At 29.3% G+C, this 20,399-nt stretch overlaps 1 protein-coding gene across 6 annotated transcripts in view; it reads left to right on the forward strand.

The window, feature by feature from the left end:
- Nucleotides 1-20,399, forward strand: part of Cap-H2 (Chromosome associated protein H2) — a 50,652-nt gene that overhangs the window by 28,556 nt on the left and 1,697 nt on the right. For 4 of the 6 annotated variants that reach the window (XM_043043757.3, XM_071187187.2, XM_043043759.3 and 1 more), the window contains 8 exons: nt 2,268-2,653; nt 4,083-4,234; nt 7,083-7,215; nt 9,058-9,194; nt 12,671-12,716; nt 13,570-13,683; nt 16,012-16,184; nt 18,096-18,260. In XM_043043757.3, coding sequence (XP_042899691.2) covers nt 2,268-2,653; nt 4,083-4,234; nt 7,083-7,215; nt 9,058-9,194; nt 12,671-12,716; nt 13,570-13,683; nt 16,012-16,184; nt 18,096-18,260 — 1,306 coding nt within the window. The remainder of the gene's footprint in view (nt 1-2,267; nt 2,654-4,082; nt 4,235-7,082; nt 7,216-9,057; nt 9,195-12,670; nt 12,717-13,569; nt 13,684-16,011; nt 16,185-18,095; nt 18,261-20,399) is intronic. The other 2 variants (XM_043043758.3, XM_071187188.2) reach the window with 1 other exon arrangement.

A 20,399-nucleotide genomic window follows, 5' to 3' on the forward strand; every position in this document is an offset into this window, starting at 1 on the left:
TGTTATTTAAAATATGTCAATTGAAATTATTAAAAATGTGAGTGATTTTGTTTCCATTATTCATCCGAAATGCATATTCTGCATTCAGCACTATAGGTTAAATACCAAATATTTGTATGTTGCATCTCTAGTTTAGTAGCAGCAATAGCTGTTTATTTTTGAAAATGTAATTTTTTTAATTATAATTTTACAGTGTTGAACATAATCTTGAATCTATTTATAATTTGAAAACTCCTTGAAAAGGTTTTTGCAGTAACAGGACCCTATTTGCACAAATTCGCAAAAGCAGGACCCTGGTTGAAATAATGTGACTTACGGCTTATTTTATATTCATAAATTACAAGTAATTTTTTCACAATTTTACAAAAACAGGACCTTTCACAAAACGTCTGGGCAGACCCCTGTGTATATGTATATATATTTCACTTAAAACAATGAATTATTTTTTTCCTTAAAATAATAATCAGGTAATTTACTCAATGATTTTTTTTCTTAAAATCAAGTGATTTTTATTGCAATTTACAATCATACCATCACACTTTGAGTAATTGACTCCTAGTTTGATTTCAATTGTAACATTAGAAAAAAGAAGACAGCCACCTAATGTGTTCAGTTTATTTTTTATTCAGAACTCTCTTTTTGAATTAATTAATTAAAAATAATCTTTTAACTATCTTTGATGAATTAACTGCCTATTAATATTCAAAATTTTGAGTAAACATTATACATAGCATTTCAAGCATGCTTAATATCAATAAAACCTGATAATATTGCAGTTTTTCTATTTTCATGTCTATAAAAATCTCTATAATTCCCTATGTGTAAAATATTTAGTACATTATGCAATTATTATCATGAAATTTATTTTATTTTGTAAAATATACTGGATTTTTACTTATCCATGTTGGCAACTATGTGAAAGGTGTTCTAAGGAACGATTACAGGTGTTACGAGAGTTAGTTTTTTTTTTTTTTAACCTAGTAATAATTATATTTCTATCCAATCAATAATTCATAATCTGTTAAATATTTCAGTTGTTTATATAAACTTTTCGTGTCAAATACCAATGAAAAATAAATAGCAATATTTAAAAAAAGTTATTCATTTTTTTCAATAATACAGTAGGGAACCGATTATCCGGAATGATCGGGACCATCGCTATTCCGGATAACTGATTTTTCCGGTTTTCTGAATCGCTACTAAAAGCCGTTTTTTTTATTGTTAAACCCAACTAAAAAAAAATATTTGGAAATAATCTTAAAAAGAAGAAAAAACAATGAAGTAATACAGTAATGATTATTTCTAAAATGATGGTATGGTAAACATCTTTCAAAAAAGAAAGAAAAATCCTAAAATCTTATGAAGAAAAAAAAAATCTTTTTTTAAAATGGCGGGAAAATTTATCGAATTTCGTTCCGGTTTTTTGGTTTTCCGGTTTTCTGATTTCCGGATAACGGGTTCTGTACTGTATATTGAAAAGATCATGAAAAGTGTATGCATACATAAAATATTTAGTATATATTTCTCATCAAGCTTTTTAATTCAAAATAAGGTAACTAAATTCAAGAATGAATAATTATGTTTCATCTTATAACTATTCACAACGAATTCAATATATTAAATATTTGATTCTTCACATTAAATGTTTTCAAAGTAATAAATAGTATTTCTTTCTTCATCTGTTTTGGCTAGAATATACACAATTGCTATTGAATTTTTTTTATTTCATAATGTTCCGAAAAAAATTGAGGACCACTGCTGTAGACATTCACATTTTTTTTAAATATATTTCTCAAATAATTTTAGTTACTTGTTTTTAAAAAACAAGTTGGTATTGAAAAATAAATTGCTTGAAAATTACTGCTATTAATTGAACTAGATTAAGGTTCAATTATAAAGTGTTAAATTTGTTTTATATTTTTTAAAAAGAGTTTCTTCCTTTCTTGCACTTGTGTGGAAAGCAATGTTTTTCTTCTGGGCTTGCTTTTTCCACTATGGAAGAAACCTGATATCAATATATCTATTTTTATGTTTTGTTCTGTACTTGTGTAAAATCTTGTCAATCAACCAAAAACGAAAATTGGAACCCTCATATATAAAAATGTTTACAAATAAATTATTTTATTTTTGTTTTAATTGCCATTAAATACGATCTGCTTACAATATGAAACGATTTGGTGGGATTTGTGCCAACTTTTCTGATTGACACTATTTTAGAGGAGTTCCTGTTTCAATTCCTGAAATCATTTTCTTACATTCTATTTCAGTACAAAAGGTGAAGCTGTTGGAAATAAGGCTGACCACACTCTAAACAAATGTAAAGTCACGTCATCCGGATGGCTGATATTACCCACCGTCTGTAGGGACCAGATTCCCACCGAGAACTCGCCTCCCGACTACACGTTTCACTGCAATGTTCTGAGTAATATTGAGGTAGATGATGACGGGTGTGATGCAGACATGCCCTGTTCCACCCCAGATGAAGGTGTTGATATGGGTTCTCAGTCCATCTCCGAAGTGCCCAGCCCTGAAGGTACACCAGAAGTCACACTCTCTCAACAAACAGATGAAGGTTTGGGATCAATGCAATCTACTCCCCAAGAAATGGGTTCTCAGTCAGATTCACAACCAATGGAAGGTGTGGAAACCCCAGGTATTTATATATCAAAGAAATTCATGATTTTTTTTCTTTAACTTTTTTAAAACTTTATTTGATTTAAATCATTTTTTCAAAGCTGTGATATAGCCTGGTCAGTATGGCGCTGGGCCCACGTCTGGGTTCAAACCCCGCCGGCTAAAGACTCCCCGTGTTGTAAAATGGTGACTGATGCACGTTAAATCTGTCGAGTCTCAAAGTCCTCCATGTTCCCATAACAAATCAATACTTCTGGGGATACTGAATTAGAGATTGATCGTTCTCTGATTCTGGTCAAAATTACGATCTGTGGATGAATTAATGGGTTCGCCCTATGAGCGGGCATAACATAATGGGTGTGGCAGAAGTCGAATTCTTGGCCATAGATGGAGCAAGGTTTACTCAGCCTTTTATCCCTTTAATGGGTCGATAAATGAGTACCAAGCATGCTTGGGAACTAAACACTGGGGAACTAAACACCGTTCGGCTGACCACCTTACCGGATCATCTGCTGCTGCTCCCCAGAGCCCATGGTCAAGAAAACTGAGATGGGCACAGTAGGCCTTGATGCTCTATGGGCTGTCGTGCCGCTGAGTTTAGTTTAGTTTTAATTGTTCTAAAGGATACATTAAGAACTTTAGTTTATAATTAGTTAATTTTATAAATCTCTGAAATATATGCTTTCATTATATTAGCGTGATACAGATTTCTGTCTGAAATTATTTAAATGTTCAAAATTACTAGGGTATTGTTTTTTATGCTTATAATTCCAATTTTTGCTAAATATTGCATTTTACAAAGGTAAAATACAATAGGGAACCGATTATCCGGAACGATCGGGACCATCGCTATTCTGGATAACTGATTTTTCCGGTTTTCTGAATCGCTACAAAAAGCCGTTTTTTTTTTATTGTTAAACCCAACTAAAAAAAGAAATATTTGGAAATGATCTTAAAACGAAGAAAAAACGATGAAGTAATACACTAATGATTATTTCCAAAATGATGGTAAGGTAAACATCTTTAAAAAAAGAACAAAAAATCCTGAAATCTTATTTTTTTAAAAAAATGGTGGAGAAATTTATCGAATTTCGTTCCAGTTTTCTGATTTCCGGATAATGGGTTCTGTACTGTATTAATAAAATTTTGTGTTTAAAATTTGCTTTATTTTTTTAACTGCATTAATTCCAAATTGAGATATTGTATTTATAGAAATAATATAAAATAATGTATGTTTTTTTTGTTGCAATTAACGCACATTTTTTAAATATTTTTTACCCATTTAGCTTTCGGTATATGGCTAACAATGCTGGAGCATGTTATATGATAATGTTATTTTCAATAACTGCCGTAACAAATCATAATCTATTAATATGTTTGCACCGACTTTCCACATTTAAAATATTCATTATTTTAAGGAATGAAATAATCAAACTTTGTTTTTCTAGATAATGCTGGAGAAATCCCTATTGATGAAATTGTTAATGATCTTGATGTACCATCAACATCTCTCAGGCGCTCTACACGGCATGCTTTAAAACCCCAAGATGAGGCCACTAAAGAAAATCAATCACCACTCACAGAAGAAGGAAATGCCCCTGTAAGTGGACTCTGTGGGCCGGACATAAATGATTTTTTTGGCAATGCAATTTCTACACAATATATTATATATTCTGTATTCTATGCAATTTCTACGCAATTTTGCCTGTTACTATAGGAATTATAATCCCTTCCATGGAAAAGTCTGATTTTGGTAGTTTTCTTCTGCAGTTTATCTTTTTTTTTTCTGCCATGGTTTTTTGAATTTTAATTAATTTCATGAAATATTATAACAGAGCAAGATTTTTGAATATTAACTATTGCTTTTTTTGCGCCTTGTACATTTTTTTTTCACTTTTAACTATAAATCCACGTTTTCTCATTGTTTGTCGGTAGTTATTTCCTGTTTTTTAAGTCATTTTTTCAAAGTATATTAAATTACAATATAAATCATACGACACTAGATTTACGTATGCAAGTTATCACTTTTTGAAGCGAAAATTCCATCGTAAATTGCTCGACATTCCATCGTAAATTGCTCGAGAATTCCATCTTAATTTGAGTAATTGCTTTTCAGAGTGTCTTATTCGAGGTGATTCCATCATGAATCCAAGTCGTTTCCCATTTAGTTTTCGCTCATTTCTATGTGTTTTTTTTTTTTTTTACATTTCGGATTTAAGTAATCACGCTGATTAACACATCTGATTCGGGCTAATTCCATCATAAATCAACGTTGTTTCCCAATCATTTATTGGCAACTATTAATCCTTATTTTCAATCATTTTTATATCATCTTTTGATTTCCGGATTTTTTATACGATGTTATTATGTACTTAAATTTCAAGTTTGTATAATCACACTGTTCTGTCACGAATTCACATTGTTTTCCGTCTATTTCTTGGCAAATATGTCATTTTTTTGTTTGCTCAACAGATTATTTATTATTTTACATCAGTTATAACAGTTATTTGTCCACTACTCATTTTCACATATTTTTTAAAATCTCAATATTTTTATTATATTACGTGAATCACAAAACCTACATTTAATTAACACCTTTTTTGAAATGTCATGTGATTTCATTGTAAATACTTTGATTTTATCATTAATATTTTTTCAGTTATTACCGTTGATTTCATTTTTTAAAATCTTTTTTTTAATGTTTTAAAAAAAATATGATTATGACTTGCTATGGAAAAAGGGATGAATATGTAATTTTTTCAATTTGTATATTTATTTATGTATGCATAAAAATGACAGTGGCTATTTATCTTTCTTCAAAAAGATTAAAAGAGAATGAGAAAAAAACAAAAAACAAATTAAGATAATTTCTTCTTCCAGCAATCACATGCCTGTGTTATCAGCCATTTTAACCTGTTTTTTTTTTGAAAATTTTAAATACATTATCATTAGGAGACGCAGCATTTTCAAGATGCAAGAAACAACTCATTTTTAATTTTCATCGGGAATTATTTCATAATTTCTTAAATTTGCCAATAGATATTTTGTTGTAAAACTACTGAAAGAGCTCATTAGAAATTTTCAATGTTACTAATAAAGACTCTAACCAGAGGTTGGAGTTTCTGAAAACTGCTCACTCACTACAACTGACCAAAACGAAACCAAAAATGTTCATCAATATACAAAACAATGTAATAACTATAATAGAGGTGTGTATAATATGTTTATATATATTTAAATACACATAATGTGTATAATTATTGATATTTGTTTAAATTTTATTTTGGAGCAGATCTAAATGATTTAGTGCCTTTTCATCTTTATCTTGTTAACTGAAAAGTACCAAAGTCGTCTATGTCTTGTTACTGAAAAGTATTCTTGTAAAAAAAAAATCTTTTTTTTTTTTTGAAGGCACACATTTTTGATTTGAAACTTAGGTTATTGGGATTCTACTGTAATAATGAATTGGTTGTGATGAATTAAGCTACTTTCTTGTGTAAAATCTGTAAGAGCAGCAACAATTTTACTGCTGTTAGAATACTGTTTTTTTTTTTTTTTTTTCTTTTTTTTCTTTTTTAATTTTGCAAAAGTTTATAAATGAAGCTTTTAGAAAGAGTGCCATTATCCATGTAGTGTTTTTATCAGGAAGAGGAAGTTGAAAACTTCTTTTTTATTCTAACTAACAACAATTTTTAACTAATCAATTTTTGACCCTAATTAGCTTTATTTTTTAGTCATTATTAATATTTTTAATATTTCTTGAGCTTAGCATGTTTATTTATTTAAAAAGATGTAAATCTAAAAAAGAATTGAAAAAATTTCAAAATCAGAAATTTTGTTGTATACATGAAAGAAGTGTATAACAAAATGAATGTCTAAGTTTTGATAGCCTGTCAAGTCTGGTATTAGTTTACTTCCATTGTTATAGACAATTACCCTTGACTTGATGGCATAAAACATTCCATGTAGGAGAAATATATAAAAAGCTTTTATCTTCCTCCATCACTATATAATACTCTACTAATTTTCTCGAGACTATCCTCGTATTTTGCTACTACTTGAGGATTTTCCATATTAATGCTATTTTCTCCCATTTTTGTTAGATAATTTTTGTGAGTTTTCTTAAAAATGTTTCTTAAAAAAGTGCAGGAAGTACCGAAACTATTTATTACCAATTTTATATCTGCGAATAAATGCTGGTATCCTGAAAATTGCTGCCATTATTAAATCAGCATCCTTAAATTTGGAGGCAATTTAGTCCTTAATTTTTATATTCTCTACTTCCAGCTTGCTTTTGCTTTTTATTATAATTGTTATTTTACTGGGAAAAGTTTAAGGTGGCCAAAATAAACATAAGCAATCAATGTTTGAATGGTACCACAATTTTAATATCAAAATTGATCAGATTGCTGTTTGTTTCACTAAATTATTTTCTCCTTTAATTGTAGGAAGGAAAAGAAGAAGAAATTGTAGTTGTCAAAAAAGCTATACAGAAGAAGAATACATGTGCTCTTCCATCAAAATTAAAGTCAAATTGCGATAAGAAAATCGAAACTATAGCTCAGTTTTGTGCAAGAACGTGTAAGTTTAAACATGATAATTAGTTTCATATTTTTAATGCAATTCTTTTAAATTAAATTTTTGCTTTTGTAGTGCAGTGGGTTCTTTTAATCCAGGGCTAAAGAGTGAATAGAAGGGCTAAGTCACTTCTTTGAAGTGATTTTCTTTTCCTCTTCATCACACATTTTTTATTTTGAGGTGATTTTCTTTTTCCCTTATTATAAAAATTTAACAGCAGAAGCCAAATATCAGCTTGTGTGATAACAACCGGTAAGAATGATTATAAAACACAAAATGAGAATATGTAATTTTCTGTGTTTTACTTCAGAAAATATAAAGTTGACTTAAAATGAAATATAAAATGTACTAGAATAATTTATCCTGCTGTGAATAAAGAAGCATTATGTTTTTCGATCCGACGTTTAAGAACTTTTATTAGAATTCTTCCATTGAAATAAATATAGTCTCATAACTTTAAACAGAAAAAAAAAATGTATAAGATTAAAGGAAATAAAATTCTGAACTTCAAAAATAAAAGTTATTAATGCTTAAAAATTCTTCAAATTTCATAATGTTAAATTTTAATGTCATTATTACTATATGTATGTGTGTATATATATATATATATATATATATATATATATATATATATATATATATATATATGAAAATTAGGCATCCCAATTTATAAACTTGTTATCAAATAATATGTAGCTATAAAATTGTCCTTAGATGCTTTCTTTTATTTAACAGCAAAAGTTAAAAATTAAAACTAGAAAACTGATAAGAAATGACTGATGATAACCAATAAGAAATTTATTTTAACTTTAAAATGTTATTTTTTTTAATACTATAAGTAAATGTGCAAATACTGTATTTTTGAACAGAAAAGTGTCGAACATTCAACTTATTTCTTACGGAAAGAATAAACAGCAAAATTTTCATATCCTTCAGTTGTGATTTTTGAAATCATGAGGTGGGGGGGAGGGATCGTAGCTTCAACTTTAAGTAAGGAATTAACTTCTCTTTAGCCCTGCTTTGAACCTTTGTTCTGAGTACCTTCTCGCTCGGACGTAATTCAACGTTCAACGATATTTATGGCAAAGCTAACCTTAAAGCAATGAAAACCAATCTCATTATATTATAAAATTTTCAAGTCATCATAATTTGTGCATTAATTTCTAGAATAGTTCACAACTGAGTTAACTAGAGTCATTTTAGGATAATTTTTATTTCTTTTAGTATGAATTTTAATGGTTTAAACTTATTGAAAACGAAAGCTTTATCATACAGGGGTGATTAAATTCCGATTTTTTTAAATTTTTTTTTAAGAGTCATCTCTCCAGGTCTAAAAACTAGGAGCAGGACATGTGACTTTTTCACAGAATTCTGTGTGTCTCTAGACCATTGATTTGCATACTTCTGTGAATCAAAACTTGTAATCCCACAAAATATTTACCGTCATCTAAAATTTAAAGTAAGAATTAAATCCAATATCCCGATTCATATTCACGCGATTTTAAAATTCAACATTGCGATTCTTCTCTGAGCTAAGTTTTTCCTTAAATCACTTGCTGTAAAAGGGATTCTTTATTTTTAGGTAATTTAATTATAAATCTGAGTTCAAAAGATTATATTAAATGTAAGCAGTATTGCAAATTGATGTCTTGTTATTGAATTTTCATACTTAAAATTTTCATTTTTTTTCACTTTGTGACAGAATCCCCCCTGATCATAAACGAAATTGAAATGTTCATTTTTTGTCACTATTCTTTTATTTTTAATATATTATTCAAAAATTTTTGTTTTCTTTACTAACTTGTAACTATTTGAATTTAAATTAATGTTTTTTTCACCTTTTAGTTTTCACTGCTGATCCTAAAATTATCAAAAATGGGTTGATGAGTTTAGAAACTGAGGCTTTTAGAAATAATTCTAGTTTCTTAAGAAGGCTTCAAGCACGAGCTGAGGCTATCAGAATTGCTACACGAAAATCTAAGGTATGTTTTTATCTGTTTCATTCTCACAATATTTGAAAGCTTCTGTTTTTTACCTTATTTCAATTGTAAAATTCAGTTTTTGATATACATTTTCAGGTTACTGTTTATTTAAAAAAATTTTAATTGCACCTAATAACTTATAGCTTTTTGTTGTTTAGATTTTCTTGGTGTGTAAGTTGTTCCCATATTTTTATTACGAGATAGTAAAAATTTTTTTTTTCTGTTATGTCGGAAAAGTAAGTCAAGCGCTGAAAAAAATCCAAAAATGAAAATTTTTAAAATTAAATATATGTATGCTAATGTTAATGAATCCAACATAGTTGTTCTAGAATCTTGAAATTTGTAGTTTTGTGTTATGTTTTGAAAGTTATCATTGTGTTATATTTTTTAAAATACTCCTCTATAAATTTTCTTAACTTTTCGTATTCTCATTTTTTTTCTAAAAGTAATTTAAAAGCATTGTTTCAAAAAGAAGAAAAAAAACTTTGTATGTAAGAAAAATATGAGAGAAAATGAAAAAAAAAAACTATATATAACATATTAAAAATAGTTTTTGAAAGGGGTAAATTGATAGAGCTCATATTTATCTCATTCTTTATAATACAACAATATTTTCCGATCAACAAATGTATGACGTTATTACTGGTGTGTAAGTCGACTCTGCACTTTTTGTAAAATTTTGGGGTTTGAAAAGTCGACTTATACACTGAGATGTACAGTTAATGGTAATTAAATGTTTATTGAAGATAAGCAAAAATTAGCTTAAGTGCTTACAAACAGAAAGTTTTTAATTAAAATTTCTAATCAATTAAACATTATTTAAATAAAAAAAGTAGAAATTTTTAAAATATAATAAATTATCTGTATACCTTTGTAAAAAACTATTATTTGTAAGACAAATCTATCTTTTGAAATGAATGAAGTTCATCATTTTCAAAATTGTATTAGTTATGCTGATATTATCAAACATTATTTAAATAAAAAAAAAAACATGTTGTTGAAATTGTTATATAGGATTAAAATTATCACATGAATTTGGTAAAAATTAATTTTTTTGTAAAAAGAGATTATATTAAAATAACTGAAATTTTTGATATGTTCAAAATTACCTATACTTCACAGTTTTACTTTATTTAAATAATGCAAATTCAAAATAATTGAAATTGTTAAATAGTAATAAAAAATTGCTATAATTTTGCTAAAAACTTAATTATTTGAAAGAAAAATTTCATTTCTTATTGAAAACAATTGAAGTTCATAGTGTGTTACTACGTTGTCATAAAACTGCATGTGCTTTTAAAGATTAATCACAGGTCTTGGGAAAAATTTTCAATTTCCTAATTTTAGGCCAAAGACATGTTTTTATGGATTTTTATTTTTGGAATAATCAATAAAATAAATCAAAAAATCTTATTGCCAATCAATACTAGCATATTATTAGCATATTTATTACTAGCTTATCAAATGTATAATTTATTACTAGTCATTTTGTACAAATTTTAAATGATAAAATAATTAAAGTTAACTAAGTTTAAAAAGCTAACTAATAACTTATTTCTCTTTCTACAACTGAGACAGTGGATGTTTTACTGTGAATTTTTTTCAAAAAATTGTTTTTGTTCTTTTAGTTTTTTTTTAATTATTAAATTAATTTTATTAATCCTTTTACCAGCTTTTTTATTATAGTGCAAAATTTTTTAAAGAGCATTTCTAATGCTATTTTATCATCACTTTTTTTCTAAAAATGCGTCAGTCTGAAGAGATTTATTTGAGATATTTAGCATTAAATTTTTCTTTCAAAAATTAATGGTTCTTGTTTTGTTTCCTACTAGCTTTTTCTGTTTTTAAAAAACATTGAATATTCAGTATTTGACCCATTTTTTTGTTGAATAATGAGCATTCGGATATTTGTAATTCCCCTGTTTACAACTAGAGCAGCCTCTGCTAAAAAACCTATTTGTTGCACAAGTATGAGGTAAAAGAGAAATGAAAGCCCTTGTAGCTTTTTCATGTCGGACAAGATACTAGCAACTTCGATATAATCAAAGTTTTATTAACTTTACATTGTAACTTTTCTTCTGAATAGCAACACAATACTAGAAAAAGTTGAAACTGACCAAGTTCTTCCTCTTGACAACACATGTTTTTGACCACAAAAAAAATTGAATTTTTTATTTGAACCTTCTAAACGGCATGAGCCAGAGAATCATTTAAGATCTCATCTCAGAGACACGGGGACATCGTAAGAAGGCTGTTTGTCCCATAGTGTGTTTCAAGATGGAAGAGCTGGTCACTCTCGGTCTTAGACTTGCATCACCCCTCTTCTCATTTCATGGCGTCCTGCTTGAACTTTTCTTACCACTGCTGTAGTTTGTACTTTATAAAATTCCTCTATTCTTTTGCATTTTGAAGTCTTCTGCAAAAAGCATAAAATTCAGCATCTGCTGCACTCTCTTCATAAATCCATGTTTGTTTGTGATCTCAATATAGTCTGATAGACATAGTAAAAATTCAGCTTTATCAAACACGTAGTAAAATATAAAGTCCTTACATTAAATTTAAATTGAATCATATATGGTGATACAAGAGAAATGGAATAAACTCTTGTACAGTTCAGCCTGGAATCAAGTAATGGGAAACAAGTTCTTTACTTTTTATTCTTTCGATTTGGCTTCTTAATTTTTATTAATGATGATTTAAAAAGAAGTCTATTTTATTTGTTTTTATTTATTTTGTTGCATTTATTTGTTTTTTTTTCCTTATAAAAATGAAAATAAAAATGAGACAAAAGTCAATCTACAGTGATGTTGGAAATAGGATCGATAATTGCATCGAATCATCCTAATCTATGCTGATTGTTTATCTCTAGTTGTCACAAGATGGCGTCATAAACAAGGTGGTGACAAACCATGCTCGCGAGACAATGCTTTCCTCATACGAGAAGCCAATTAATACTCAACTTTTTATCTACTTGTACGATAATTTATGCAAGATGCTCAGTAGTTTGTAATGGGTCGATGACGCTGAATCTCGATGTTTAAAGACCGAGACTCGACCAGAATATTTGCTCTTTCTTTTATTGTTTTTGAAAACTACTGATATGTAAGATTCTTCTGGAAGTGGAAGCTCTGGCACGGGTCTTGGTTATGTGTAGCTATTAATATCAGTATGTTAACTTTACATTTCATCATTTTGTAATCTAATTCAGGTTTTACAGTTGTCGAATAAATATTTCTGTAAGAGTTTAGTTTCCCTAGTTCAACTGCTGGGTAAATCATTCTGCGACTTCTGGGAAGAAGGCTTATTGTCAACAATAGAAGGCCTCTGCTATCAGGGGTGACAGCTGTTCTTGTGTTTAATAGTCATCCTAAATGGATGTCAATCTTTTGAATACTGAATGTCATGGTCTTCATTTACTGGGTTTAAAAATAAAATAATGAATTCCAAAATTGAAATACTTCACTTTTTATTTTTAGAAAGCTGATGAGGAAACTGAAGATGTTGATGTGGAAACCTTAAATGGTAATGTTAAACTCCTTTTTATTAAGAATGACTCATTAGTGGTTGCAGAGTATTTTTGGTTGATAAAGAGAGACAAATAAAACTTATTTAGCATTTATTAGTATAATTGAACTAAGGCCTAGTGGCGGTGGCGTGCTTTGTGCTCCCATGCCACACATGTTGAAGTACTATCATCAGATCGTTTACTCGACCTTTCACATCTTCAGTGGGACAAAGAAATAAGTACCAGGCATGTTTGTGAGACTAAATAGAGGTTCAGCATTCTGCTGACCATCTCCAACTCTGTGCCCAAGATTAACAAAACTGGGAAGGCCACTGAGTTTAGTTTGGTTTAATTGAACTGGGGTCTGAAATTTGTAGGAGCCGTATATTACACAAGAGTGTGCAAACGCCGCTCACGTAAAATTTTTCACCATTGCAGAAATTTGTGCCACTTTATTCACTTTTAATGGCATTTTTTTAAATTTTATAACATGGCTGTGTTATTAAAATTATTTTTTAAAAAATTTTAATTTAAAATTTAAAAAAAATTAAAGTTTTTGATTTTTTTAAAAAATGTATTGTATTAAGGCTTTTGTTTAGCAATGCATACGCCAAATTTCTATATGATATACGCGCCAATCGGATCTTCAGTAAAGTGTAATGAAAGAAAAGTATTGTCTCATTATTTATTTGATTTCGTAAATGAATTTTCATAATTTTTGTTTTAACTGAGAGGAAATAAAAGGAATTATCACATGATGGATTGATTGATTTCTCTGATAATATTTTTTACATTTTATATGTATGAGTTAATAATTAAATTAAATAACTGTTGATTTTTTATGCAAGTCTTTGCTTCTGATGTTTTTAGCTCCTGATCCTGATGATATGATGATGCATGATCAGCTGGATGATGATGACATTGTAATTCAGAATGACATAAATGATATACCTTTTCCTGATGAAGCTCTTGCTTCTCCAGAAGGTAAATTTTAATATATTTATCTACGTAATTGTTACTTGTAACTTTTCCAGAACATATATAGGTCCGGAACAGGCCTTGCATCAGAAAGGGTTTTGGTTCGAATCCTAGGCAAGGCATGAATGTTCTTTCATTCTCTGTACTATTTGTCCTTACTGCGGGAGCAGCGTTGGCCCTCCTCATAGGGCGCCCCTGAAAGAGTGGTCAACAAATCTGTTCTTCAGATGCCTGTATGATGAAAGGTCATTCTCCAGGTGGGCATTGGAAGAAAAAAATTCTATAAATACAGTGATTTTGATAGCGTGCTATAGAGTAGCAGTTTCCAAAAGGTATTCCGCGGGATCCCAGGAGCTCTGAGTGTTGGGACTCTGATTGTTTTTTTACCAGATATTATTTTTCTAACCTGTAATTGAATTTTTATTCAATTAATTTTACATTATTTGTTTTTTATTTCTGCATAGCTGCCAACTCTTCTGATTTTTCCAGTAGACTATTGGATTTTGTCAGTTTTTCCTGGTCTACTGGTTTAATAAGAGTTCTCCTGGTTTTTGTACATTTTAGAAAATTTCCTAAAATTCAGTAAGTTTCCTAAAAAAATCCCTATTAAAATAGAATTTTTGCATAAATTATTGCTTGCTTGGAATATTTAAATAAAACTAATACATAATGAAGCGAGCCTCATTTATAAAAAAATCAGGTTAAAGCTTTTTTTATTCTAAAATGCTCAGTTTATTTTTTATTCGTAACTCTCTTTTTAAATTAATTGAAAAAAATCTTTTAACTATCTTTGATGATTAATACCAATTCCTATTCAAAATTAGGGACAAACATAATAAATAACATTTCATGAAATTTATATTATTTTGTAAAATGTACTGGTTTTTTTTTCCTATCCATGTTGGAACACTAAAATTAAGATAAGAACCTGCAAATTCAACTATTTGACATGGACTAGAATTTTAAGACTAGTATTGATAAAACGATATGATGACAAAAAAAAATTCTTCATTCATTCATTAAATATTTTTAAGATAATTAATAGCCTTTTGTTGATTAGCATGCTTGCAATTGCTAATGAAGTTTATTCATTAAGTCTCAAGGTTCTACCAAAAAAACGTCAATCATTTAAGGTTGATGTTCCTGCTTCAAAATGCGTACTTCTGTTTTTAGCACATTTGTCATACTGTAGCAGGTGGGAATTGCTGCTATAGTGTGCCAAAAATTGAAGTAGGAACATTATGACACATCCTCTGGGGTGTGTAATGTTCAATCATGAAAGATTAAAAAATGGTGCGCCAGTAGATTTATATTGCCAAAATTAAACCAAACCTTATTGAAAAAAATTCAATTCTTTTGTTTGTTTGTCTATTTATAGATGGAATCTTATAAATGCACATATTTATAGATGTATAAAAAGTTAAGAGAATGTAGCATTTATTTAATATGACAAATCATTTTTTTATCTTTTTTCAATCTTTGAGATTTTCTTTCCCCTCTTTTTTGCATTGTTTTGTTTTCATTTTCAAAGTATCATTTGAATTTCAAATTTGTTTTACATGAAATTTTGCAAATTCTAAAGATTAAGAATGTTTTAACACTGCTAGTTGCTCTCGTTTAAAACTCTTTTTCATTCAAGTAGCATACATATTATCCAGTTTTTATTGATATTTGTTTTATCCCACGTTTAGTGAAGTGCTATTCTAAATCATCTATCAACATAATGAATTAGCATGTAACCAAAAGAATAAATTGAATGTCCTATTGTATGAAAAGATCACCTGATTTTGATCTTTTAAGGACAATTAATGTAGAAATGTTGTTATTGATATTCCTGAATCAAAAGTATGTAACTTGAATTAGTTGAAAAAAGGCATGTTAAACCTTTTTTTCTGAATCAGCATTAAAATATCTGACTGGATAATAAAGGTTACTGTATTTATCATTGGACTCTTTCAATTAGTTTGAATAATTTAGATACAACTCTCTGAAATTATGTTTAATGTTAAGTTTGAATTTGTATTTTTTTTTTTTTTTTTTTTTTTGAAATTAGGTTTTGAATAATCTTACTTTGAATGGTTGTTTTATTATGTTTCTCGTTCTGGTTTATTTTTCAGAAATAGAAATTAAGAAACTTGAGTCACCAGTCCAAAGGACCAATAACTGTATCATTCCTTTACTAGAGGACCACTGATAATTTCATTTACGGTGGTCCGAATCATATTTTCATGATCCTAAGCCAACAAACCACCATTAATTTTGAATCCCTGTTTTTATCTTGTATATATATATTCAAGCATATTTAATGGTTTTCTACTTTTCAATTTATTGTAGGAAACCCTGAAACAAAATCACAGTCTTCCCATGATGTTCCAATGTGTTCTGAAGATCCTATTGATGAGAATGATCTGCTTATAAAAGACATTAAAAGTCTGGATAAAAACTCGGAAATTACTGCCAGAGTGAAAGCATTTGAGAAAAGGCTGAACCCATTCTTGGACGAAGTGGTAATTTTAATCCTCTTTTCATCTGTTTAATGAAACACGATATTCATATATTCTTATAAATTGGTCTTTCATATAGGATTGTATGTTTCATTTAAATTTTTCTCAAACAAATTATCCATTTTATGAGTATGCCTCTTGGATCTAAGCGTAGATTCACCTATGGGGGTTCAATCAAAAGTAATTTTAAGCCCCAATGCCTATCTGGGTCTTTTTTTTTCATCTCAAGACTTAAATATGTTAGATAAAGATCAAAATTCGTGAAGAGTAACAGTTAATTAACATGTACAGTGCGCAAAATTAAAAGCCAACCATCCTGATTAACTTTTGATCTGATGATCAGGTCTTCACATTCTAGGACTCCATCTTAAAGGTTTGAGGGGTCGACGTCAAATATGCTAACTTCTTCTTCCTAATCCCCAAAATTAGCTGGGCTAAACAATGTCCATGAAATTCATGACCCGGAGGAAGTCGGGCACCAAAAGTGGGTTTTCTAGAATGTCCCTCCTGTCCAGTCCAGGATATGTTGGGGAGAAGCCTGTATGTTGTGGCACCTGGGGCAGTTTAGGAAGATTTTAACACTACCCTCGAAAGAAAGAGACTTAAGGTAGCCGCTGGTAATCGCCGTCTGATCCTTGCTGTTGCACCGAATGTTGAGTGCACCTCCTGGATAGGTGCTCTGGTACCAGTGATGTTTGGGGGTTACGAGCCAGGAAACACTGTCTTCTTTTTTATTTTTCGATGCCAGTTCCATGAAGGTGAGTGAATTTGGACTCGTCAAAGTTTCTTCTGTCGGCGATATCATTGCCCAGAACCCCAACGTGAAAAGGGATCCACTGGAGGTGGACTTCACGCAGTCCTGAGAGGTTTTTAAGTTTGTGCAGTATAGAAGCCCCTGTTTTGTCTCTCACCTTCCTCCAATGCGATAAGTACTGAATGGAACTGAGAATGTCAGAGAGTATCCAGATATTATTGTGATCCTGTAGTGTTAGAAGGGAATCCAGTATCAATAGCAATGAGTTCACTTCTAAGAACTGAGCAGTAATCAGGGTTCCTTTTGGTGATGTTAAATGAGTAATTAATTGATTTCATGTAGACACCGTTGTCAGATGATGATGTGTCGGTCTTGTCAGATGATGCTAACTAATTAGTGCAGACGATATCTTATGTAATGAAATCAGACACAAAAACGTATTTTCTCTGAACCTTTTAAATTCTTTGCCAGATTCAAATTTCTGCCCCCCCCCCCCCAAAAAAAAAAAAAAATTAGAGGGTAGCCAAAATCTGTGAAATATGTTCCCAGTAGTTTAGTCAGGAGAGTGGTCCAAAGTTTAGACCGCTTAATGCTAAACTTACTTTTTTCGTATTTCACCATATCCCGAGAACTTTTTTATTGAATGGAAACATTTTTGTACACAGGTATTAAATTTGTTTATCCAAAGATAATTTCATGCAAAATGTAACTTTTAGTAAGTATTTATTATTTTTAATTTTATTTAATAATAGTTGAAAATTTTTTGAATGGTAAGGTATAAAATTTTTTACATAATTTTAAAGAATGCAATTTTAAATTGCAAAATACAAAATAGAATAGTTCCTGAAAAAGTCCTGATTTTGTAAAAGTTTATTTTATTTTTTTAAATGTGATTCCTCAGGAATTATCAGCCCGATTTAGCGCAAATTTTGTATTTTACCATGCAGAATTATGTTCTTTAAAATTATGTGAAAAATTGCTTATCTTTTAATTCAATATTTTTTCAACTATTATTAAACTGAAAATAAAAAACAATGAATATTTCCTACAAGCAATTTTTTGCGTAGAATAAGTTCTGTGATTAGTTTAAATTATAATTTGTTAATTGTTATCCTTTCAAGCTTAGCCATAAAATTTCCCACCATTGTGCTCCATTTTAGGAAAAAAGAGAAGCTTTTGACATCAATCTGTATGGATCTAGAATTCTAAATTCTTTTGAATCTTCTGAGACTAAAGCAAGAAAGCAAACCAAAACATTCCGTGATTTCTGTAAAGGAATGGAACAGTGGCAAATTCACAGATACTTCATGGCTCTGTTACCTCTTGTAAGTCTTGGAATTTATTTTTCAGCTTTTGTGTTATGTCTTTTTTTTCTGTTTGATAAATGTTATACTTAATACGGATATCACTGAAGAGAAAAATAAGAGCAACTGTAAACTCCACTCTATCCTCAACTCAAAGGCAATTCAATTCCTCAGTTGGGATTTGCCAATAGGCATGCTTAATTGCAAAACGGTTGCTTGTAATAGGGTTACCATTTTGTGTCTCTTTCATGTGATCTTAACTTATGGCTAATACTATTATTTTTTCATGTGATGCTATTATCTGATATTTTCTGAACGATGTTTGTAATGGAAAGACTAGTAAATCATAAACGCTCTAGAATTGATATCCATTTAATTTTATGCATTAACTGAATTAATTTAAAGTATTAACTGAAAATGTAATTCGATTTTCCTCTTTATCAACGTCATTGCTATTTTTATTTAAATTTTTGCAAATGTCATCATGTAGAATTGAAGCGCCATGAAAAGCAAACAATCTAATTGGTCTAAGTGTGAGTTGTTCTTGTTTAGCGAAAAAGTTTTTGTCAGTGGAGAGAAACAGTTGCTGATATTTTGGGCAACTGTGATTTCTATATGACACGAGAATTTTCGAGCAATTTTGTTGAAAGTGGAAAGTACGATTGTGCTTACGGATGACTTGACGGTTTTGTTGCTGATAATTTTCATCGTATCATATAGCCATTAGGGTTGTATTTATTATAAGTTTTATAAAAATTCTGAAATCTTTCGAAATTTCTTTGCAATTTCTATTTTGACTACTTGGGAAATTTTCTGAAACAACTAAAATTTAGTTTCTGGATTTTGATTTTCGAAATGACTGCAAATTTTTCTTTTTAAATTTTACGTTTGCTCTATTCTATTGTAATGTGCATTTTGTTTCAATTAAGATGTGGGCCATTTTTTTTTCCAAATAAAATTATTTTTTATGATATTCAATTTGATTTAAAGTTAAAAATCTTTCCAATACTTCTGAATAATTCTAATTATTTCTAATTCTAATTAATTCCATTAATTCTGATTGCTTATCTTTATGAATTAAAATGTTTTAGTTTGTAAAAATTGTTTAGTTTTATATCGTAGTAAATGATTATTATTTTTTTAAAAAAAATCTAAGCACTTGGTGTTTTCCTTAATATTTTGATAAATATCAAGTTATGATTTGTGGTATAAATCTAATTTTCTTGTTGAAAAAAATTGAAAGAGTGTAGAAAATTGTTACATTCTAATTTTTTTTCTTTTACAGAGTAATGCTATTTTTAAAAAAAAATTTTTTCGCATAATATATATATATATATATATATATATATATATATATACATACACACACACACAGTCAAACCCCGCTATAGTGAACCTTCAAGGGACCGAAATTTTGGTTCACTATAACCGGGAGTTCACTATATCCGTTACGCAGGCAATTTAACCAATGATTCCCAAACTCCTCCCTTTTATTACACATTATTTAAATAAATGACTGAAAAATATTATGTAGTAGCGAAAAATGTGTTACTTTTCATTACTCTTCGCCTTGCTTACAAAAAAAAAAAATTTTTTTTAATCTATAGCTGATGAGCAATCCTCAACATCTGAAATGGAAACACTTCCTAACTCTCAGATAATTTTCCCTGAATTTCTGTTATTCCGCTTTTTAAACCTGTCTAACCTGCCATTCGAACACATAATAGTAGTCTCATAAAATCGCCTTGCAAATTCATCGACATTTGTCCGGATACTGGAAGATTGCGGTTTCTTTGAATGCAGAAGCACTTCAGTAATGCTTCTTCAACATCCTTGTGATCTGCTTTTCTAAACTTTTTCGTGCCATCTTAATTTTTTTCATGAGCAGAAATAATTAATTGGCTATTTTTCCATATGTTACAAACTGCAGATTTGTATAGTTTATATTCCCTGGAAATATCAGCTTGATTGCATTCATTTTCAATTTTTCTGATTATGCCCATTTTATCATCAATGGAGAACATTTTACGTTTACTGCTCGCCATAGTTAAATTTTAGAAACTTGTTTGCAGGTTTTTTTTTAATTGAACTGAGAGCAAAGAGAAGTTGAAATGGGGCCCTTATCAATCAACACATATTAATGTCCAACTCTTTGACCAA

This window comes from Parasteatoda tepidariorum, chromosome 9 (assembly GCF_982258835.1).
Source record: "Parasteatoda tepidariorum strain Cologne lab strain chromosome 9, Ptep-v5.0, whole genome shotgun sequence".
NCBI classification, from domain to species: Eukaryota; Metazoa; Arthropoda; class Arachnida; order Araneae; family Theridiidae; genus Parasteatoda; species Parasteatoda tepidariorum.